The sequence below is a fragment of the Cetorhinus maximus genome, chromosome 19, assembly GCF_964194155.1.
Source record: "Cetorhinus maximus chromosome 19, sCetMax3.hap1.1, whole genome shotgun sequence".
Classification (NCBI taxonomy): Eukaryota; Metazoa; Chordata; class Chondrichthyes; order Lamniformes; family Cetorhinidae; genus Cetorhinus; species Cetorhinus maximus.
The window spans coordinates 22,416,543-22,441,657 of record NC_135897.1 but is presented as its reverse complement, the minus strand read 5'-3'; the positions used below and the strand labels follow the sequence as shown (position 1 = coordinate 22,441,657).

Sequence of the window (25,115 nt, the reverse complement as noted above, 5' to 3'; positions counted from 1 at the left end):
ATTACTAATACAAAGGAGGGAACGTTTCCAATTCTGTGCAAGGCCATCAACCTGAAACATTAATTTTGTTTCTCTCTCTCCACAAGTGCTACCTGACTAAAGATTTCCAGCATTTGCAGTATTCTGTTTTCATATTAATTACATCTTTTCATCAAGAACAGTTCATTTATACTCCATGTTCAATAGTTTTGGTTTACAGCCTAAACATTGGTCTGATGGTGGATGTTCAATCCACTCTTTCCACTGGAAACGAGGAAAACGCAGAATAGCCCGCAAAACATTCTGGCAAATCAAAGCATTGTGGCAAGGGGTATCTCTGCCATCCCTTGATCTCGCTGTTACTTATCTAGATAATGGACATATGAAGGAACATTCTGGATCACGCGAGACACTTGTGGGAGTAGTCAATGATGTTGACTGAAATGAAACACTTAGAGTAATGCCCATCAATAGCACCCAGCCCCCCTATAGTTGAACCCTGCCAACACTCAGCAGCAAAGCTCAGAGGTGAAAAATGACCATTTGAACAAGGTGCTGGGATTTATCAACACCCAACTACACTGACTCCCTGCAACGTGCCAATCTGTTCACAAGAGAGGGAAGAGGAAGAAAAAATAACAGGTGAGAATGTTCTAGTGCTTATGTTGACGTACATTCTGTGGATAGGAGTCTAACAGTTCACCACCGGAATTACCACCATATTTAACTCAATTTGTTAAAACTTTACCTCTAGTTTAGAAAAACTGACACAGGACAGTTACACAGCAATTAAATCAGTTTATTTAAATACACAATCTCATTCCACAGAAACATTTTTTTATGGTACAATTAGCAATACTGAGCCACAGAACTTAGAATGTATCCTATTGTTTTTGATGGAACATTTTTAAAAGCACTTTTAGCAGCTGATCATTAATCAGAGTTTAAATAAAGTATTAAAAATTAACATCTACACACAAAGACATTCTATAATTTCACTGCAGAGATGTGTCTCTAAATATCAGTGCAGCAAATAGGAGTAAGGCAAATAAAGGAGTGTCCTGTTATATGATGGAGAGAGAGAAAGAGAGAGAGAGAGCGAGAGAGAGAAACTGCAGTGAGCACTCAGTTGAGGAAAACTGCCAGTGACAACCAACTAAAATCATTCTCCAAATCCACACACGATTCATTTTAACCACTTAACAGTTCACATCACTGCATCATTTCACTCAATCTTGTCTACGTTCAAAACCAAAATTCACATCAACTTCTAGTGCTTCCCTCACTCTCCCAGTGCTTTTTCCTCTGCTTACATTCTCATGTCTAACCTATTTGTTCATCTTATTGCTCGTGACTCACTGCTCCACACTTGATTAGATACTTTTTTCCTTCTCCCTCAAGGTGGTCATTAGCCGACCTTTATAGGCTATGAAGATTTCTTCTTTTAAAATACGTAAAAAGCTGCTATGACTGGGCAATGCTATTAACCTGCTGAATAAGACAGAACACACTGGGCAGCTGTGAGTTAGAAATTATTATAATGGGTAAGATTTGGGTCACAATGTCACCAGTACTTTAAATTCACTCAGATAAATCACAAAAAAACAGCCCTTAGCAGCCTCTCAGTTAACAAAACTGCCTCGAAGAGGAACATCAGGCCCTGAGCACCATGTGGAATCTTCACACACCTCCACATTTCCTCCACCCCTCAAAATAACAAGTGGCTTCTTCTAGATTGTTAATTTCTTGTGGGCAACGCACCAGTACCAACCCTCTCCCCCACAACTATTCCAAACCAAAAAGATGTATTGTCTGATGAAGAATCACACAGACTCGAAACGTTAACTGTCTTCCTTTCCACAGATGCTGTCAGACCTGCTGAATTTTTCCAGCAATTTTTGTTTTTGTTTCAGATTTCCAGCAAACGCAGTATTTTGCTTTTATCAAGATGTATTCTCTGTTGGTTTTGTACATGTTTGCATAGAAACACATGAAGAAACAAGCTCCATGGGCACTCCATGGAACAAAAAAGGATGGGGCCAAGGAACATGGTGGGACAGCAACAGTGAAGAGTGTCATTCTCTTGGTTCCTTCCTCATTGATGAAGACATCAGACAGCAAAAGCCAAGGTAAGCTCAAGATCTAATAGGTGGTAAATTCAGGAGGCGGAGACATGCTGCTCAGCATTAATCAGCAAACACCAAAGACTCCCTACAGTACTGGAACAGGATCACGCCAATATAAATCCAGGGCTTTCCCACACAATCTCCTAACATGGAAAGAAATGCTTGGAGGGGTACAAATTTGCCTCAAAAATTAGATTTATTTTTGATTCCCTCTGGGGTAAGCTGACTGGCCAGTTTTGACAGCAGAAACGGAGATGTACAAAATAGGTGGGATCCATTCAACTTTACCCCACCATGCTGAGGGAAGAGAGATTGCCAAGTTCTCAGTTGATTCCAGTCACAAGGTAGCAAGGTCCCCCAAATACACCAGACTTACTGAAAACAAGAATTACAGGCAGCCTAATACAAAATACATTCGAATACCCAAGAATTAAAGACCATCCCCCACCCCCACAATTAGCACCACCTATTTTGCCTTCCTTCATGTGTGTGGAGGGCAAGTAGATTAGATCAATAAGCTTAGCCTTCACTCCACACCTCCTGATGACAAACAATACCTCATCCAGAGAAGAAAGTTCCAGGCACAGGGCTGCGTGCATTAATGTGATTCAGTGCTGAGCTCTGAAGTGCTACAACAAACAAATGAACTGTTAAAGCTGTATGCGGTTGAAAGGGAATAATGCTTACCAACAATTTGTGATGCTGAAGTTCAAACTGCTGCTGCACGTTTCCTGTTTTATGGACGAGTTAAAATTTCCAGGTTACTTTGGATAAACAACATTCCAATGTAACACTTTAAACCAAAACTCCGATTCTGACAAACAGTTTCAAAACCAAAAGCACACTGGATTATCCAGAAGTAGTTAAAAGTTCAGTCAATTCAAGGAGAGGCAGGGCGAATTCAAAGCAATTTTTCTCCTCTTTTATTGAAGTGCTTTCCCCATGGCCTGCCTCCTTCGTGTGCTTTGCTTCATGTAACAACACCCTTCTAACCTTCTGTTCGGGCATCTCCAAATACTCCAAAACAGCTTAGGAATGCACTTGGATATACTGGTAACCAATTTATTCTTTCATTGGTGCAGGAGTGGGAAGGGAGACAACACCATTGCACAGCTTGTCTGGAGAATACCATGCAGGAATCAATAGTCTGGTCCCAGCCTTCAGAACTGAGCGAGAACTGCATGGAGTTGAAGCTTCATACTTAAAATAGAAACTGAAAGTTACAGGCTACACAAGTAAAAAAGAAACGCAAGTTTCTCGACTACTAATTGATTGGTATGTCTACACCCAATAGATGACACAGGTGAAGCAACTCAACAATTCCTTTAAAAATCTTATATCCTACCACAGCTCTGAAATAAAATGCTTCCTAGCCAGAATAAGTATCCACAGGTTAGCTTTGTATGGGCCACGCTAATCTCTCAGGTCCAATGTCAGCTCTATTGATTTCCACTAAGTTTGCTTCTGAATTTACTGCATCTTTACATTCAAGGATACATTCAGCACAAACCGCACAGCAAGGCTCAGGTTAAAGACAAAAGTATGTATATTTGTTAATAACAGTATAGACAGAATTGTGGAAGTGGAAGCCAAGGGTTGGTCCCAGCTGACAGAGAGCAAGAGAGGGGGCAGAGCAAGCGGGGGGAGTGGGGAGGAGTGAGAGCGAGAATACTTATGAAGAATCCGTACAAACAGCATCAAATTAAATATAGGAAGCACAATACAGGAAGGTGAAAAATAAGACAGCATAATTTCAGACTTCAAAAAGGTTGCACCACTTTTGTAGCTTCAAATATTTAATGCTATAGCCATTGGCTAGCTCCAAAGCTTCAGATTGACATAGAGGTGTCAAGGGTGGAAGCTTCAGAAGGGGAAGTAAAGAACGAGATTAATTGAGATCTCATTGATCCAATACTGGTGAAATAGCTCTATTCAAACAAGTGAAAAGTAATGCAATTAAACTGGCAAATGGTAGCTGAAGTTTAATTTGGATAGATGCAAATTATATTGATGTAAAAGTTGTGCATTTTAGGTGTCCAGCAAACAGAACCGATTTAAAACAGGGCCATGTAGACAGATTTTTAGAAGCCACTTTTTATGTTGAGGCAATGTGGTGAGCTAACTACAAAGTAAACTAAACACTGGGGTGTGGAGTATGAACAACTGGACACAAGTAATGCAGTCTTTATGATGCTCTCGTTGGAATCCATGCACAGAACTGTCTTCATGTCAGGGGGCAATGACACAAGGGAAAACTAGCATGCATTGGAAATGATTAAGTATTAAGAAAATCAACAAGAATGATCCCAAGTATAAAACTTTGAGGAAGGATTAGAGAAGTACAAACTCCACACTCTGCCAGGAGGCAGTTCTAGTGGAAATCTCAACTCTTACAAACCTATAACAGTGCAGATTAAGAAACACAAAAGATTAATTTTAAGAAAACTAGGGAAACAGAATCAGAGGACATTTGAAAGGACTGAAAATACTAACGTGCACAGGATCTGTGAACAGAAAAAAAAAGATTGGTCAACAGGTTCAAGTGTAGTAGGTCCTTTTGTGCAGATAGACTTCTGCTGTTTTTTCAGCATCTTCTGTTTTGGCTGAGTCAGACCATAAGTCTGAACTCGAAAAGAAAGTGTAAACAGATAAGAACTTCTTTATTCAGTGATAAATGCATGCTTGGCCTCAATGGAGGTATACACAATTAGGGCACTCAATTAGGTGCCAAAGTGAGAGAGTTAGGGAAATGTAGAGATGGCTTTCATCAGACTGGATGGTCTTTCCTCATCCTTGATTTTACTCATGTTCTACAAGGTGTTTATTTGGGATAGGAACAAGCACTAAAATAGAATATGGACAACCTGCACATTTTTCTGTTAACATTTCTCGGATGGAATTTCCCAGTGCCTCACGTTGGCGGAATCTTCCGGTCCCACTGATGTGAAAGGAGATTTCAATGGCTCGCCAGCCCCACCATGGAGAAACCTGCTGGGGCCGGGAGGAGAAATGCATGCTGAACAATTCCAGCCCTTATGTTTTGTCCTGGTGATGGAACCTACAGTTGGACTGCAACTTGCTGGGATTTTTTTTTCTTGGGGTTAGTAACTAATGCAAGGCATTTGAATTGGTACCAGTGCAATTTTGCAAATATAAAGAACAGCCTTAACTGCAAAATTCAGGCACAGGAGTCTGACAATGCTTGAAAATCCATTTTGCAACCATGGCAGTAACTTTGCAATACCCCGGAGTACAAAATAGATTATCCTTGTTAACTAGCTGCTAAACAGACTGGTAATGTAGCTTGAAATTGCATTTTCCACCAAAGCATCATTTTTCACATGTCACACCTTGAACCGAGATGGGCACAGGCTAATTTGCAACATTCACGCGATGCAATAAACTCAGATTCAGCTGAATTTATGCAGAAGAAACATTGGATTGTTGCAAGTCAAAAAGGGAGAAAATGCAAAAGCTCTCATCCTAACATCCTGGACTGAATTCAAAATCGGGGCTCCAAGGGAGTTACAACCCATTCCATCAACTTCACTACAAATCTTTCCTAGCATGCTGTCACATTTTCAAAAATAATTTTGGAAGCTATAAAATTAGAATTAGAAAAACACATGGTGCTTTTATTCATGGCATTCTTGAAATAAGTTAATTATAATCTTGCAATATATATATTATATATATATTAATAGATGTACTATTTAACTTTGCTGCAGAAATGTCATTGAAGATCTCAGGATTTGCTTTAATAAGACTAAGGTGCCATGTAATAATGAAGCAAGTGTACAACTGCAGTATGTGTTAGGGACTTAGAGTAAGGTGCAAACTGCAAGGAGCGAATCTACCAGGAAAGTGACGGCGATGTAAACAGCAGATGAACTCAGCTGTCAGGGGTTCTAGAAGGCCCAGAACAGTGACCCCAATGCCATGCCAGTGGCAGCTCCTGCCACCATACCCAGTGCAAGGTCCCCATCGTCACGCCGCCGGTCTTGAATAATCACGTGATTAGTCGCTGGTGGGTAAGGACCTGTGGGGAAAGAGGAACACAATCAACAACTTGCATTTAACGTAGTAAAACATCCCATGGTGCTGCACTAGAGTAAGGTAATCAGATAAAATTTAACACTTGAGCCCCATAAAGAGGTATTATGATGACAGATCATTGATCCTGAAACATTAGCTCTGCTTCTCACTCCACAGATGCTGCCTGACCTGCTGAGCAGCTCCAGGATTTTGTGTTTTTATGTCAGAAGATATTAGTACAGGTGACCAAAAGTCTAGTCAAAGTAGTAGATTTTTAGTATGCCTTAAAGGAGGTGTGTGTTTAGGGGTGAGGGTGGGGGGAGGTGGGGGGGCAGCTATGATGTTTAAGAAGGGACCAGTGTTCTGGAAAATCGTATAACTAGGGTGGTAGAGAGGGCTTTAAATTAAACAGTGGGGGCGGGGTGGGGAGAAGGGGTCATGTGAGAGGAAATATGATAAATTAAAGGGAAATGGCAAGGTAATAGAGCTGGTTAGTAATTTGGGTAATGATTACCAGAATGTGGCCAGAAGGACAGAGTATACAAAGAATGTACCAAAAGACAAGGCCAGAGATTGCAAAAATAGTGAAAAGACAGAATTCAAGCATCTGTATGTGAATGTTTTCAGCACTTGTAACAAAATGGATGAATTGTTAGCACAAATGGAAATAAATATTTATGACCTGATAACCATTACAGAGACATGGATGAAAGGTGACCAGGGCTGGGACCTGAATATTGAAGGGTATTTAACAAATGGCCATTTGGGCAAATCAGATTGGCAAAGGTAGCCTCGAAAATGAGTTCATAGTGTATTTGGGACAATTTCTTAGAGCTATTCTAGACCTCAAAGTGCAATGAGACCGAATTCATCAACCACCTTATATTAAAGGAGCCTCATGGCGACAGTGATGATAACACGATAGAATTTCATGTTCAGTTTGAAGATGAGAAGTGTGGGTCTAAGACTAGTGTTTAAACCTAAATAAAAAGGTAATTATAAGGATATGAAGGCAGAATTGTCTAATGTGAACTGGGAAGCTAAGTTGAAAGGTAGGACAGTAGAGATGGAGTGGCAAACTTTTAAGGAGATATTTAATAACTCTCAGCAAAGATCTATTCCAGTGAAAAAGAGACACTCTGAGAAGGGTGCATCACCTGTGATTAGGTAAGGAAGTTAAGGATAGTGTCAAACTGAATGAAACACTGTACAATTCTGTAAAAGTTAGTGATAGGTCAGATGGATTTTAAGAACCATCAAAGAAAGACTAAAAAAAAGAGAAATTAAGAGTATGAGAGAAGGCTAGCTAGAAATAAAAAAGATAGTAAGAATTTCTGCAAGTATTTAAAAAGGAAAAGAGTAAGCAGTGAGTGTTGGTCCTCTACAGTGTGTCTATTGGGAATTAATCATGGAAAACTAGAAAATGGGGGAAGCATTGAATAGGTATTTTGTGTCTGTCTCCACTGTAGAAGCCTTAGAAAATTTTCAAATATCTTTGGGAAGTTAAGAGATGAAAAGGAGGAAGGAACTTAAAACAATCACCATCATCAGAGAAAAGGCACAAGGAAAACTATTAGACCTAAAGGCTGACAAGTCCCCAGGACCTGGTGGCCTGCACCCTGGAGTCTTTTTAAAAGTGGCTGCAGAGATAGTAGCGGCATTGGTTATAATCTTCCAATATTCCTTAGGTTCTGGAAGGGTCCCAGCAAATTGGACAATAGCAAACATAACACCTTTATTCAAGAAACGAGGGAGGCAGAAAGCAGGACACTTATACACCAGTTAGCTTAACATCTGTCACAGAAAACTGCTAGATTCCATTATTAGGGAGGGTATAGCAGGATACTTAGAAATTCATAATGGGATCAGACAAGAGCCAACATGGCTTCCACAAAAGGGAAATCATGTCTATCTAATTTATTTGAATTCTTTGAGGAAGTAACAAGCAACGTGGATAAAGGGTATACTGTATATGTGGTGTAATTAGATTCCAAAAGGCATTTGATAAGGCATGACATCCAAGGTTACTACGAAAAGAGAGCGCTCATCCAGGTGAAGCAGCTTGTACTTATTTCAATTTAGTCTATTAAATTTGCTGCTCACAATGTGGTCTCCTCTACACTGGGGAGACCAAATGCAGACTGGAGTGACCACTTTGAGGAACATGTTTTGCTCAGTTCACAAGCATGACCCTGACCTTCCAGTCACTTGCCATTTCAATTCACCATCTTGCTCTCATGCCCACATTTCTGTCCTCTGCCTGATTCAACATTGCAGTGAAGGTCAGTGCAAGCTGGAGGAACAGCACCTCATCTTCCAATTAGACACTTTACAGACTTCTCAATTCAATATTGAGTTCAACAACTTCAGACCATGAACTCTGACCTCCATTTTGAATTTATTTCCCCCAAGTGCCAGTCCAAAGCTGGTCCTCTGCTTTCTGAAACCCAAAAACATATGACCTTTATTCTGCTATTTATTCTGCTATTAACACCTACTCTGGACCAATGTTATGTTCTTTATTACTATCATTACCACTCCCTTTGCATCATGTTCCATGACATCTTTGTCATTTGACCTCCCCTGCCCTATAACCTAGCCCTGTCCTTCAATGTTGCTCCACCTGCCCCTCTCCCCCCTTTTTCAACAGCATAAAACCCATCACATTTCTGCTTCTCTTCGGTTCCTAAGAGTCATATTGGGCTTGAAACATTAACTCTGTCTCCACAGATGCTGCCAGACCTGTTGGAGATTTTTCAGTGCGTTGTTTTTATTTAAGAGCTCATGGTGTAGGGGTAAAGTATTAGCATGGATAGAGGAATGGTTAGCTAATAGGAAGCTGTGAGTAGGAATTGGGTCATTTTCAGGTTGACAAGCTGTAACAAGTGGAGTGCTCCAGGGATCAGTGCTGGGGCCTCAAACATTTACAATATACATCATAACTCATTGGTGTGCGAGGGGATCAAATGCATGGTAGAAAAATTTGCTGATGATACCAGGCAGGTAAGCAAGTTCCCAAGCAGGTTGAAAGTCAACAAAGGGATATAGAGAGGTTAAATGAGTGGGCAAAAATTTGGCTAATGGAGTATAATGTGGGAAAATGTAAACTTGTTCACTTTGGCATGAAGAATAGAAAAGCAATATACTATTTAAATGAAGAAAGATTGCTGAATTTGGTGGTACAGAGGGGTCTGGGTGTCTTGGTGTACGAAATCAGGAAAAGTTAGTATGCAGGTACAACAAGTGATTGGAAGCACAATAAACGTCAGCATTCTATTTAAGGAGAATTGAATATAAAAGTGGGGAAGTTTTACTGCAGCTGTACAGGGCATTGGTGAGACCACGTCAGGAATACTGTGTACAGTTTTGGTTTCCTTATTTGAAAAAGGCTATAAATGCATTAGAATTACTTCAAAGAAGTTTCCCTTCACTCATTCCTGGGATGTCGGGCTTATCTTACGAGGAAAAGCTGAAGAAATTGGGCCTATGCCCATTGGAGCTAAGAAGAATGAGAGGTGATCTTATTGAAACATATAAAGATCCTGTGGGGACTTGATAGGGCGGATGCCAGGAGGATGTTTCCTCTTGTGGGGGAGACTGGAACTCGAGGACCTAGTTTAAAAAAAGAGGTCTCCCTTTTAAGATGGAGATTAGGAGAATTTTTTCCTCTGAGGGTCCTTAGTCTGTGGAATTCTCTTCCCCAGAAAGTAGTGGAGGATGAGTCATTGAATTTATTCAAGGTAGAGTTAGATAGATTTTTGAAAGACAAGGGAGTCTAGGGTTATGGGGCCGGTGGGGGGGCCGGAAGGCAGATCAAAACATGGATTAGAGACCACAAATCAGATCTGCCATGATCTTACGAATGGTGGAGCAGACTCGAGGGACCAAATGGCTGACTCCTGGCTCCTCAGTCCTATATTCTATCAATTCCAGAGCAAATACAATGCTCGAAGCTGGTTAATATGCTTCCGATTGCCTCAGTTATTACTGCAACATTAGACTTCTTACCAAACCACCTTCCATTTCAAATAACATTTCTTTCTTTATATAAAAAAAAACCAAATTAGTCTTCACTTATGACTTTCAGCTTTCACTTGTTGAAACACGGTTTTGACGTGTTACTATAGTCTTACCCTGCTTAGAAGCACAGAGCAGTTTACAATAATTTGCCCCCAGGAATAGTTCCACATCAAAATCGTTTTGATAGCTGGGTTCCAACAAGTGTTTTTAGTGGTAGCCTTCTTGCCTCAGAGGGCTGTGGAGTCAAGCCCAACTCCAGATACCTCAGCACATAATCCAGGCTGGTGCTTTAGTGCAGCACTAAAAGAGTGCTACACGGGTGGAAGTACTGTTATTTGGGTGAGATGGGATTATTACTGCTCAGGTGTATGTAAACTATTTCATTTGAAAAGGTACAGGTGATTTTCTCCCCCTAGTGGCCAGGCCAAATATTTCTTCCTTAACCAACACCGTACAAAAAAAACCTGATGACTCCTCTCATGGCTGTTTGTAGGACCTTGCTGTGGGCAAATTGACAACTGTTTCCTAGATTACACTTCAAAAGTTACTTCAGTGGCTAGGAGGCATTTCAGGACCTCATGAGATTAGTGAAGCACTATATAAAAAAGGTGCTGTTTAGTTTAGCACCTATATTGAATAACAAGAGTAGTCAGGCCCAAGTTACTGGCCACTCATGAAAATTAACTGCAGTGCAATGTTGGCATTTCTGAGAGGGGGGTGGGAGCAAACAAGAGGGGGTGAGTGAGGTGGGCGGCATAAGTGAAAGGGAAAGAGACAGTGCAAGCCATTAAAGCTCACATAATGACAAGATGGGTGTGACTGGAAGTTTCAACAGTGAGAACAGCTAAACTTTCATGCAAGTCACTGTGGGTGTCTTATGGAGGCAGTGCTGCTAAGGAAAGGTATGGCAGAGAAGGAGGAATGATACTCGGCAACTCTGACTGCCATAGACAGGCTGTTGTCAGCTGACACAAAAGAAAACAGTGCTTCACGAGCAGGAACACCAACCAGTGCGCGGTCAACTCTGTGACGGAGAGCACTGTCAGCACGCGAGGGCTGGGGCTACATCTGGGAATGGAGCACAAGCTAAAGGAGATGAGCAAGGATCGTGGCAGAATGGCACTGTGTTGACTATGGCAATCATCCTGGATAATGTGGTCAAGGTGAACAGAGGAAGGGAGTAACCTCCTACAAAAGGATAGTGGTTTGACCTCACAGCACGAGGCAACTATTAGGCAACTGCTGAGACATAGCTGGAAGTATTTGCGCTGCAACACAAGGTTTAGAGAGCAGTAAGGTTATTAGTTAGGTAAATCTGGAATCTGGTAATGTCAACCAAACGCTCATGCAGCACTATTGTGCCCATTCATAACTGCAGCAAATAAAAAGGCAGCCTTTCTTTCCATCCACAGAACATGAGAAATTGTGATTTCTTTCTTACAGCAGGGAAGGTTAATGGGAGATTTAACCGAGGTGTTCAAAGTAATGAGGGGGTCTGATGGCATAAACAAGGAGAAACTGTTTCCACTGGTAGGGTCGGTAACCAAAGGACACAGATTTAAGATCGGTGGGAAAAGAACCAGAGAGGAGAAACGAGGAAAAAAGATTTTACACAGCGGAGATGTCAGCAATAATGTCAGAAAGGGAATTGGATAAATATCTGAAAGAGAAAATATTGCAAATCTATGGAAAAAGAGGAGTGGGACTAATTGGTTCTCTCTATTGAAGAGTCGGTACAGGGACAATGGGCCGAAAGGCCTCCTCCTGTGCTATAAGAGTCTGAGAGTTGAAAAGCAAATGAAAAACAGTATTTCACAGCAGTGCCGGCAGGTTTGGCAAAAAGCCACCTTGACTGGAACTAAAGACATTGGCAAACGCAGGTCGCCCCAACAAGCGAACACAGATGAGAGGTGTACACGGCAGATGAATGCAGGAATGGATTGGAGCGGTGTAATGTGAAAGACCAGATGCCACGCTCCTAAGCATTTCCTCAATAATGGATGCTCTCCATGGTCAGCTCGTATTGGCAGTTTACATGGCTCATTTGTGAATGCAAAACTGATTCAGCCCAGGAGGGAAGGACCCAGTCAAGTGCACGGCCTGCATGTGAATGTAAACAAAATCAAGAATGCTTTGGCAGTCACACCACAACACGGATTTACTTGGGAACTTATAAACTAATATCAAACTAAGAGGCTGGACAGCCTCAAACCCCGCAGTGTATATCGGACACGTAGCAGATCAGAACAGGCTCAATTATTTGGGATATTTGTAAAAATGTGGGATCTACAGAAACATGGATGGAACTGAGAGTTTCCCAGCAGATCTAATCTCTCATTATTCATCTTGGACAAGGGATTAGACCTGAATACTGCAATGCACTTGTTTTAATGGCAAGAACTTATCCCAGAACCCACGTCGGCTTCTTTTTTAATATATAAAATGTTGGAAGGAGGGTAACGGGATTTTCGACAGCTATCAGGGAGCGTGTTATGAATTGTACAGTTCTCATTACAAAATATCAATTCACGTCATCTCTAACATTGAACATTTGTGTTGTCTGTGGATTGGAAAAAGGACTTTGGAAAATTGCCCAATGGTGCCACCATGTGCCCAGAGCCTGCAACTACATAACTCTCGGCAGCAAAATTGACAATACTGCAGATGCTGGAAATCTGAAATAAAAAAACATGAAATGCTTTAAATACTCAGCAGGTCTGGCAGCATCTCATGCTGCTTATAAATTTCACTGCAATAGAAGGAAGAACAGGGAGTTATACGCAATATGATAGCACAACATCCATCAGTTTCATTAAAATCTAAATGTGTTAAACTAATGCTATCTACAATAATGTAATGACTGCAAATGTTAGATGTCTAATGATAGAATGCTTCGTTAATGGAGTTGTGTTTAATGTAGCATGCTCTGCCAATTCCACTGCTACACTCTCCAACATTAAGACCTGGCTATGAAGTTTTCATCTAATTGTCAAAAAAAAACCGAAGCCAAACTGCCCAAGTCGCACCTACACCCGTGTCTCTGGATTTAACCCCTCCAATCTTGCTGGCTGATATTTCAGGCCAAATTCAGCTGTTTGGAACCGCGACTTGCAGTTCAACCCCTAGCTCAGGTTCCCTCCTCCATATCAAGTCTTGTACTGACTGCTTGGCTTTCTTCCAGCTCAAAACTGGCCACCTCAGCGCATCCCGCTGCTAATCTCCTAATGCACCCTTTCATCACACCAACTTCTCCAATGCTTTTTTTAAACTGGCATCTACAAATTACAACTTCACCAGTAAGCCGTGGCATGCACTCTCACCCACGCCAAGCCCCACTGCCTAACCATCACCCACTGCCCTGGGAACAGACTTCAAATTCCTCCAGGATCTCACTCCCGCCGACAGCTCTGGCTCAGGGTCATCACAGCCCAAAATGTTAACTCGGTTTCTCTCTCCATAGATACCGTCTGGCCTGCTGAGTATTTCCAGCATTTTCTGTTTTACTTCAGGATTTCCAGCATCTACAGTACTTTACTTTGGTATCCGTGAACTCTTAGCCGGTTCCTGCCTCGCTGCCGGATTTGGCTGACCTCCGAAAAATTGCCACATGGAGAAATCCATCAGTTTCCACACGGTGGGCGGCACATTTCAATTTTCATGTGCCGCAGACTGCCGGCCACAGCTTTCTTTTGAAATGACAGAAGTCACAAAATGTTATATTGAACAAGGGTCACCTCCTGGAACTGGGAAGCTGCACTTTGAGCCCATGATTTTCATTCTCAAATCAAACAGCTTTGCCCTCCCACTAGGGGTTATCTAACATGCAACTCGGAGTCATGACTTTTGTAAACACGAAGCGAATGGAAATCACTGCTGCCAATACAGAGACTCACCTTGGTAGGGATACTGATAGGCCACGGCATAAGGCTGTCCATTAGATGTGTAGATTACTTGCTGTGAAGCAGAGGGCGGCTGTGTAGTGTAAGCATCACTATACGGATTGTAACCATAAACCTGAAAAATTCCAAGCCAATTGTTCAGCACATCCAGTATTGGCAACCTACAGCACCAGCAAAACGATGCACTTGCATTCCAACCAAAAGACAAATATCTGCAGCTTTACCAAATACAGTGCCATTTCTATAACTCTCACCCCCCTCTTTTTCATTCAAACCATACCCTCTAAACGGGAAGGGGAAGATGCTGAGAAAAATCATGGACTGACAACTATATTTGCTTCTCAGCTAGTCATCCCTCAGCAATCAAATAAGGCACTCAGATGTAGAGTGAAGTTACATTTCCCTAAACATCCGAAGATACAGAAGAATAACAGCAATTTTTTTCTATATTATATGCTCAACAAGGCCACAGGAAGCTACCTGGTTAAACAACTGCTCCTTTGGTCTCCTCATGCCTTGATCGGTAAAGACACTGTGTAATCGAATCACACATTAGAAATCCTAGCTTCAATTCCCAATTGGTCACCTGGCCCTTGGTGCAGGAGACAGTTGGAGATGGGGTAAGGTAGTGGTCCGGGGCCGGCGGGGGGTTGCGCTTGCAACAACAGAAGCTCCTTTCCAACACTCTACTCACGCAGGAGAAACATCTTTAAGCAGACGCACACATCTGCCCTTTCCGAAGAATGGGAAGGTGTCACATTATCAGAACGTGAAGGCAGATTTATTTACGAGAATTAAGGTCATCACTGAAGCAAAAAAAAAGACACAAATAAACTCAAAACAGAGGTTGAGCACAAATAGTTAATATACTGAATGAATACTTCCTCCAAGTATTCAGCAGGGAGGGACACGCGCAACATGTCCTCTGGAGAGAAAAGCAGAAATAAATTTAAAGAGATTATAACCAAATGGTCAAGTTTCTGGATGATAGCAGGTGAGAGGGGCAGTTAAATCTGAGCAGGCAGCTCAGAAGTTACAAAACATCTAAGTGGGCAGAGCAACAGCAGATTAAATTTAATGCAGAAAAGTGTGAAGTGCTAGACATAGGAAGCAAAATGGATGACATGCAGACTCCATGAATGGCGCTGAAATCAGAGCATAAAACTGAAAGGCTGAGGTGTCCTAGAAAATTCAACAGTAAACATCACCAATCAATGCAGAGCAATCAACAAGAACTTATATTTATATAACATCTTTAATATAATGAAATATCCCAAGGCACTTCACAGGAGCATTACAAACCAAAGTTTGACACCAAGCCACAAAAGGAGACACTAGATCAGACGACCAAAAGCTTGGTTAAAGAGGAAGGTTTTGAGAAAAGTATCTTAAAGAAGGAAAGCAAGGTAGCGAGGTAGAGAGGTTTAGGGGGGGAATTCCAGAGCTTGGGGCCAAGACAACTGAAGACACGGTCACTAATATTTGGAGCAATGAAGATTTGGAATGCACAAAAGGCCAGAATTAGAGGAGTGCAGACATCTCCAAGGAAGTTGGAGGAGATTACAGAGATAAGGAGGGGCAAGCCATGGAGCAATTTGAAAACAAGGATCAAAATCTTAAAATCAAGGCGTTGCTTGACGGAGAGTCAATATAGTTCAGCAAGAACACAGGCAGTAGGGCAACAGGGCTACAAGTTTAGACATGGACGGCAGAGCTTTAGATGATTCAAGTTTATGGAGGTTACAATGTGGGAGAGCAGCCAGGAGGAAGTTGGAATAATCAATAAACAGGATATTGAACAACATTAGTGAATATTAGTGACATTACAAGTTAGAGGTGGTTATCATCAAACTTCCTAGTTCTCTAGGCAGACCAACACCTTGAATATGTGTCCAGTTCTGGTCACCAAGAATTAAGAGGCAACCAAGTTCTGGTGGCAGCACACAAAAGTCCAGAGCTAATCCCAATTTCTGGAGGATAAGTTATAAAGCTTCTTTGACAGCACCTCCCAAACCCATGACCTCAACTAACTAGAAGGATAAGGCAGTAGGGAACACCATCACCTGCAAGTTCCCCTCCCAAATCTCACACATCGTGACTTAAACATACATAGTCATCCTTCATTGCCGCAGGGTCAAAATCCTGCGGCTCCCTAACTAAGGGCACCATGGAAGGATTGCAGCGATTCAAGGAGGATCACCACTACCGACTCAAGGGCAACTAGGGACAGGCAATAAAGCTGGCCTGGTAATTGACAATCATACCCCAAGAATTAATGAAATAAAGACTGGAAAATCTGGGGTTTTCAATCTAAAGAGGAGGCCCTTGAAAGATGCTCTGCCAGAGATCAAGTTCACCCAGGTTACTACTTTAATTAAACTACAGGGGCAGAACTCAGACTGACTTCAAACTAATAAAATGTAATTTTAGGACTGATGTCAAGAAATTCTTCTCAAACAGTGATCAAAATGTAAGGGGCAAGAAGTTACAATCTCTTTGGATTCATGGGCTAAGATGGGGTGGGTGTATGATTAACAGAACAGTCAGGAATTAGCATTACTGATGCCTAGAAAAACAAGAAAAAAAAATACCTGAGCCCACAAGAATTTAAAACAGTCTACACTCTGAAGCATGTTTCTTCACAGCCCACCAAGTTGCCAAGCCTTCCTGATATGGCGTTTGTACGTGAGCCTGGAGGCAGTCCATGCCTTTGCCTTGGACTCAAGTGTAGTCTTTAACAAACTACCCAACAGCCTGTGGAATGTATTTAACCCCGAAGGCCTACGGAGCACAGAGCTGTCAATCACGTGGGATCAAGGGAGTTTCTTTTCAAACACTCGGCCTATCCTTTGAAGAAACCTCTGGCTCTTTCTCAACAGGCCAGCAATTCTAATAATTACTTCTATCAGTGGAAAGCACGGGAGTGCACATCAGCCCATCATTTTCCTGGAAGACATTTATCGACATGAAACAAAGCACTTTGCAAACATAGGAACAGGCCATTCAGCCCTCAAGCCTATTTCATCATTCAGTTAAAATCAATGTTGGTCTGTGCCTGAACTCCACTTACTCAACTTTGTTGCAAGTCCCTGAACACCCTTCCATAAGAAAAAGCCATTAACCTCAGTACTGAGGTTTTCAATTGACCCTGGAAACTACTGCCCAAGATCTGTCTAAGATCAGTAGTGCAAAAACTTTTTTTAAAAACAGGATGTGAGCATCGCTGGCTGGGCCAGCATTTATTTCCCATCTCTAATTGCCCTTGAGAAGGTGGTGGTGAGCTGCCTTCTTGAACCGTTGCAGTCCCTGTGGTGTAGGCACATCCGCAGTGCTGTTCGGGAGGGAGTTCCAGGATTGTGACCCAGCGACAGTGAAGGAACGGCAATATCGTTCCAAGTCAGGATGGTGAGTGGCCTGGAGGGGAACATCCAGGTGGTGGTGTTCCCATCAATCTGCAGGTCTTGTCCTTCTAGATGGTAATGGTCATGGGTTTGGAAGGTGCTGCCTAAGGAGCCTTGGTGAGTTAGAGGCACCTAAAACCTTTGCTCCTTCACAATTCCATGTCAATCATCTTTAGGAAAACAATACGATTGGTCTCCCAGGTCCAGTGGATGACCTCACAATTCTCCACACTGAACTCTTATTTGACATAGGGATTTTGATCACTCCCAGTTTGGCTGGTGGTGGGGGGGATAAAGAGATCAGATCAGATCAGATTAGCTCTGGCTGCCATTTCCAATCACGCTCCTGTGGTTCTGTTGGAAAATATACATCTGTGGACATCAGACAGGATGTCTCCTTTTTCATTTTCTCCATTCATGTTGGCGTCAATGGCAAGGCCAGCAGCATTTATTGCCCATCCCAACTTGCCCTCGAGAAGGTGGTGGCAAACCTTCTCAAACAGCTGCAGTAGGTATACCTATAGTGCTGTTAGAAAAGGAGTTCCAGGATTTTGACCGAGTGACAGTGAAGAAACAGTGATATAGTTCCAAGTCAGGACAGTGTGGGGCTTGGAGGGGAACTTGCAGGTGGTGGCATTTCCTTCCATTCACTGCCCTTGTTCTTCTAGGTGTAGAGGTCCCAGGTTTGAAAGGTGCTGTCGAAGGAGCCTTGGCAAGTTGCTCCAGTGCATCTTGTAAATGGTACACATTGCTGCCACTATGTTGGAGGGAGGGAGGGAGGGAATGTTTAAGGTGGTGGATGGGGTGCATTGTCCTGGATAGGGTCGAGCTTCACGAATGCTGCTAGAATTGCACAGAGGGAAGTGCGGAATATTCCATCATACTCCTGACCTGTGCCTTGTTAATGGTGGGCAGGTTTTGGGGAGTCAGGAAGGGAGTTACTCGCTGCAGAACTTTCAGTCTCTGACCTGCTCATGTAGACAGTATTTACATGACTGGTCCGGTTCAGTTTCTGGTAAAATTCAGCGATGGTAATGCCATTGAATGTCAAGGGGCAATGGTTAGATTCTCTCTTGTTGGTGGTCATCTTTGCCTGGCACTTGTGTGGCACAAATACTACTTGCCACATATCAGCCCAAGCCTGAATGCTGTCCAGGTCTTGCTGCACATGGGCATGGATTACTTCAGTATCTGAGGAGTTGCAAGTGGTACTGAACACTAGCAAACATCCCCACTTCTGACCTTATGATGGAGGCAAAGTCATTGATGAAGCAGCTGAAGATGGTTGGGCCCAGGACACTACACTACCCTGAACTCCCGCAGCAATGTCCTGGGATTGAGATGACTGGCCTCCAACAACCACAACCATCTTCCTTTGTACTAAGTATGACTTCAACCAACGAAGAGTTTCTGTCTCACCATCCTGCACCCACTTCCTCTCACCAGTCTCCCGTTGATTTCAATTTTACTTGGGTTCCTCGATGCTACACTTGGTCAAATGTCACCTTGATGTGAAGGACAGTCACTCTCACCTCACCTTTGGAAGCTCTTTTGTTCACATTTGGACCAAGGTTATAATGAGGTCTGGAGTTGAGTGTTCCTGACAAACGCAAACTGAACATCAAAGTTGTTGCCAAATAAGTGCCACTTGATAGCACTGCTAATGACACCTTCTATCACATTGCTGATGAATGAGAGCAGGGTGACGGGCAGTAATTGGCCGTCTGCTTTTTGTGGATAGAACATACCTGGGCAATTTTCCCACATTGTCAGGTAAATGCCCAGTGTTGCAGCTGTATTGGAACAGCCATGCCTGCGATATGGCTAGTTCTGGAGCATTAGTCTTCAATACTGCAGCCAGGATGTTGTCAGGACTGATAGGATTTGGTGCATCAGTGTAGTCAGCCGCTTCGCGACATCACATGGAGTGAACTGAACCAGCTTAAATCTAGCATCAGTGCTGGTGAGGACTTCAGAGGAGGCAGAGACAGATCATCCACTCCACACTTCGAGTTGAAGATAGTTGCAAACATCAGCCACTTCTTTTTGCACTTGTGCTCATACCCACCACCATTTAGGATGGTGTTGTTTTTGGAGCCTCCTCCTCCTCATTAGTTGTGTAATTCTCCTCCACCATTCACGACTATATGTCCAGACTGCAGAGCTTCGATCTGATCTATTGTTATAGGATCACTGGCTCACCCCATAGCATGCTGCTTCTGCTGTTTAAATGTGCTGTGGCTACACCTTGTTTCCAAGTACATCTGTTGCTTCTCCTGGTATGCCCTCCTCCATTCAATGAACCAGGATTGTTCCCCTGGCTTGATGGTTATGGAAGTGGGGGATATGCCACACCAAGAGGTTACAGGTTATGGTTGAATACAACTCTGCACTTGCTGATGGCCCACAACGCTTCATGGATGCCCAGTTTTGAGCTCCCCACCCAGAGTACATTCTGTGCCCTTGGCACACTTGGTGCTTTTTCTAATTGGTGTTCAACATGGTTCATCAGCTGAGGGAGGGCAGCAGATGGTAATCAGCAGGAGCTTTCCTTGCCTTTGTTTGGCCTGTTGCTGTGAGACTTCATGGCATCCAGAATCAATGTTGAGGTCTCCCAGGGACACTCCCTTCTGACTGTAAACCACTCTGCCGCCACCTCTGGTGAGTCTGCCCTGCCGATAGGACAGGACATACCCGGGATAGCAATGGAGTAGTGTGTGACATTGGCTGCAAGGTATGATTCACTGAGTATGACTTGTCAGACTGGTGTTTGATGATGGCATACGGTGTTAGATCAGTCTATGGAGCAGCTTTTCTAATTTTGGCAGAAGTCTCCAGATGTTGGCAAGGAGGACTTTGCAGGGTCGACTTGTCAGGGTGTGCCTCTGTTGTGTCCAAATTCAATGCTGAACAGTCCCTCAGATTTTATTCTCATTAATTTTTTGCAGCTGTTTAATATAACCGAATAGATTTTTAAGCCATTTCAGAGGGCAAGGAAGAGTCAACCACTTTTCTGTGGGTCTGGAGTCACATATAGGCCAGACCAGGTAGGCTTCCTTCCCCAAAGGGCATTAGTGAACCAGCTAATGGTTTTTTTTACAACAATCCAAATAGCTTCACCGTCATCATTTCCAATACTGCCTTTTTATTTCAGATTTATTTAATGAACAGATTTCAAATTCAGAAACTGCTATGATAGGATTTGAACTCCTGCCTTTGGATTATTTATTCAGACTTCTGAATTACTAGTCAGGTAACATTACCACTATGTCACCATACCCCTGTAACCTCAACTCTGATCCCTCCATGGTCAAATATTTTATTTACGTTCCCCCTCTTGGCACACACAAGGATGACCAGTTGTTGAGTGCAACCTGATGCCTGTAGAATGGCGGAGAAGTCAGAATCGAAATATTGATGAGAGAAAAATTAAAACCCACAAATAAAGTATGATTCAGTTGCACTATCAAAATGAACCATTTTATGAGTACTACTTTAAAAAAGAACACGATTATTTAAAAAGGCAGCAAGGAAGAGAAACATCAAGAGGCTCTCTTTAAATAAAGGTGAGGAAAGTTCGATCCATTTGCTCAAACTTTTAAATAAGCAAATGCGTTGTCCTATTTTGTTCAGAAACCTATCAAGAAACTGATGGTTGCTATTTAACGGCTGGAAGCAGAATGTCCTGCAGAATTTGTTGAGCATCGAGAAAGGATCGCAGTCTTTGAAAAGGATTAATTTGAGACAAAAACTACACTTCAGATCTGTTCAACTGGACTGTTTCACTTGTTTGATGCTCATTCAATAGTGTACTCAAAATACATGTGCAATCACTCAGTACAGATATTGGATTATTTTGTATTAATAAATCTGGTTAACTTTTATTGACTATTAATGCCAAGAACCATAGAACACTACAGCACAGAAAACAAGCCATTCGGCCCTTCTAGTCTGTGCTGAAATATTATTCCGCTAATTCCATTGACCTGCACCCAGTCCATAACCCTCCAGACCTCTCCCATCCATGTATCTATCCAATTTATTCTTAAAACTTAAGAGTGAGCCCACATTTACCACGTCAGATGGCAGCTCGTTCCACACTCTCACCATTCTGAGTGAAGAAGTTCCCCCTAAACCTTTCCCCTTTCACCCTAAAGCCATGTCCTCTCGTGTTTATCTCTCCTAATCTAAGTGGAAAGAGCCTACTCACATTTACTCTGTCTATACCCCTCATAATTTTGTAAACTTCTATCAAACCTCCCCTCATCCTTCTACGCTCCAAGGAATAAAGTCCTAACCTGTTTAATCTTTCCCTGTAACTCAACTCCTTAAGACCCGGCAACATCATAGTAAATCTTCTCTGCACTCTTTCAATCTTACTGATATCCTTCCTGTAGTTAGGCGACCAGAACTGCACACAATACTCCAAAGTTGGCCTCGCCAATGTCTTATACAACCTCACCATAACATTCCAACTCCTATTATCAATACTTTGATTTATGAAGGCCAGTATGCCAAAAGATTTCTTTACAACCCTGCCCATCTGTGACGCCACTTTCAGGGAATTATGTATCTGAACTCCCAAATCCCTTTGTTCCTCCGCACTCCTCAGTGCCCTACCATTTACTGTATATATCCTACCTTGGTTTGTCCTTCCAAAATGCAACAACTCACACTTTTCTGCATTAAATTCCATCTGCCATTTTCTGACCCATTTTTCCAGTTGGTCCAGATCTCTCTGCAAGCTTTGAAAGCCTTCCTCGCTGTGCACAACACCTCCAATCTTAGTGTCATCAGCAAACTTGCTGATCCAATTTACCACATTAACATCCAAATCATTGATATAGACAACAAACAACAATGGTCCCAGCACAGATCCCCGAGGCACACTACTAGTCACAGACCTCCAGTCTGAGAAGCAATCATCCACTACCACTCTCTGTCTTCTCCCACACAGCCAATTTCGAATCCAGTTTATAACCTCTCCATGGATACCAAGTGTCTGAACCTTCTGAACTAACCTCCCATGTGGGACCTTGTCAAAGGCCTTACTAAAGTCCGTGTAGACAACATCCACAGCCTTTCCTTCATCTACTTTCTTGGTAACCTCCTCGAAAAACTCTACGAGGTTCGTTAAACATGACCTACCACGCACAAAGCCATGCTGACTATCCTTAATCAACCCTTTGCTGTCCAAATAATTATATATCTGATCTCTCAGAACACCTTCCAATAATTTACCTACTACTGACGTCAGGCTCACTGGCCTGTAATTACCTGGTTTACTTTTGGAGCCTTTTTTAAACAACGGAACAACATGAGCTATCCTCCAATCCTCTGGCACCTCACTCGTGGCTAAGGACATTTTAAATATTTCTGCCAGGGCCCCTGCAATTTCTACACTAGTCTCCCTCAAGGTCCGAGGGAATATCATGTCAGACCCGGGGGAATTTATCTACCTTTATTCACTGTAAGGCAGCAAGCACCTCCTCCTCTTTAATCTCTATATGTTCCATGCTACTGCTTGTTTCCCTTCCTTCCTTATACACTATGCCAGTTTCCTGAGTAAATACTGATGCAAAAAAACTGTTTAAGATCTCCCCCATCTCGTGAGGCTCCACACATAGACGACCACTCTGATCTTCAAGGGGACCAATTGTGACCCTTACTATCCTTTTACTCTTAATATACTTGTAGAAACCCTTCGGGTTTACCTTCACATTATCTGCCAAAGCAACCTCATGTCTTCTTTAGTATTTTCTTACATTTTCTATACTCTACAAGTACCTCATTTGCTTCTTGTTGCCTATACCTGCTATACACCTCTCTCTTCTTCTTAACCAGATCGCCAATATCCCTTGAAAACCAAGGTTCCCTATGCCTGTTAACTTTGCCTTTAATCCTTACAGGAACATGCAAACTCTGCACTCTCAAAATTTCGCCTTTGAATGCCTTCCACTTACTGAACACATCCTTGCCAGAAAACAACTTATGCCAATCCACTCTTCCTAGATCCTTTCTCATTTCCACAAAACTGGCCTTTCTCCAATTTAGAATCTCAACTCGAGGACCAGACCTATCCTTATCCATAATTAACTTAAAACTAATGACATTGTGGTCACTGGACCCAAAATGTTCGCCTACACATACTTCTGTCACCTGACCTGTCTGGTTCCCTAATAGGAGATCAAGTATTGCATCCTCTCTCGTTGGTACCTCTATATATTGATTTAGAAAACTTTCCTGAACACATTTGACAAACTCCAAGCCATCCAGCCCTTTTACAGTATGGGAGTCCCAGTCAATATGTGGAAAGTTAAAATCTCCTACTATCACAACTTTCTGTTTATTACATCGGTCTGCTACCTCTCTACAGATTTGCTCCTCCAATTCTCTCTGACTATTGGGCGGTCTATAATACAACCCTATTAGTGTGGTCACACCTTTCCCACTCCTCAGCTCCACCCATATGGCCTCTGTAGACGAGCCCTCCGGGTTGTCCTGCTTACGCACAGCTGTGATATTTTCCCTGACTAGTAATGCCACTCCTCCCCCTTTCATCCCTCCCCCTTTATCACGTCTGAAACAACGGAACCCTGGAACATTGAGCTGCCAGTCCTGCCCCTCCTGCAACCAAGTCTCACTAATAGCAATAATGTCGTAATCCCATGTGCCAATCCACGCCCTAAGCTCATCTGCCTTTCCGACAATACTCCTTGCATTGAAATAGATGCACCTGAGAACATTTCTATCCCGTACAAACCTTTGATTTCTGTCTATACATGCATTCCTCGCTTGACCTTTATCTTCCTCCACCTCACTATCTGCTCTAACACTCTGGTTCCCCTCCCCCTGCAAATCTAGTTTAAACGCCCCGGAGCAGCACTAGCAAACCTACCCGCAAGGATGTTAGCCCCACTCCAGTTCAGGTGCAAACCATCCTGTCGGAACAGGTCCCACCTTCCCTGGAACAGAGTCCAATTGTCCAGAAACATGAAGCCCTCCCTCCTGCACCATCTTCGCCAAGTGCACAGAAAGCAATAATCAGCTATTTCTAATGTTGAAAAGCAAAGTATAGACACTATATATACACTCATGCTTAAAGTGAAAAACGCAAATAGAGTAACAGATATGTTTTATATGTGCAGCACATTGTACAACTGAAACTGATCCAAATTTAGGTTATAAGAACTTGCCTTAAAAACATGAGAGGGGGAGGAGTAAGTCATTTGGCCTTTAGTGCCTGCTTCAGGATTCAATAAGATCATGGCTGATCTTCTACCACAGCTCCCTCTTCCCCTCGTACCAAAAATCTATCCATCTCAGACTTAAACAGACTCAAATGGCTGACATCCACAACAGCTTAGGGTAGAGAATTTCCAAAGATTCACAACCCTTTGCATTAAGAAATTTCTCATCTAAGTTCTAAATGGCTGATCTCTTATTCCAAGACTATGACCCTTCATTCTGGACTACATGGCTAGAGGCAACATCCTCCAAACACCTACCCTGCAAAGCCTCTTCTTTGAATTAGATCCCCTTTCATATTTCCAAGTATGTCCAACAGGCCGATGTGATCTGTCTAATGTGTGGGTGAAGAGATTTAGCGTGCTTCCCACCTGTGCTAGCTTGCTTCTCGTTTTCACCAACGCCAC

The 25,115-nt window shown here is 42.6% G+C and overlaps 1 protein-coding gene across 4 annotated transcripts in view; it reads right to left on the bottom strand.

The window, feature by feature from the left end:
- Window positions 1-762: 762 nt before the first annotated feature.
- Window positions 763-25,115, bottom strand: part of plekhb2 (pleckstrin homology domain containing, family B (evectins) member 2) — a 40,970-nt gene continuing 16,617 nt past the window's right edge. For all 4 annotated transcript variants that reach the window (XM_078563593.1, XM_078563596.1, XM_078563594.1 and 1 more), the window contains 2 exons: window positions 14,054-14,174; window positions 763-6,144 (listed from right to left, as the gene is read on the bottom strand). In XM_078563593.1, the coding sequence (XP_078419719.1) occupies window positions 6,014-6,144; window positions 14,054-14,174 (252 nt within the window). In that variant the 3' untranslated portion in view covers window positions 763-6,013. The remainder of the gene's footprint in view (window positions 6,145-14,053; window positions 14,175-25,115) is intronic.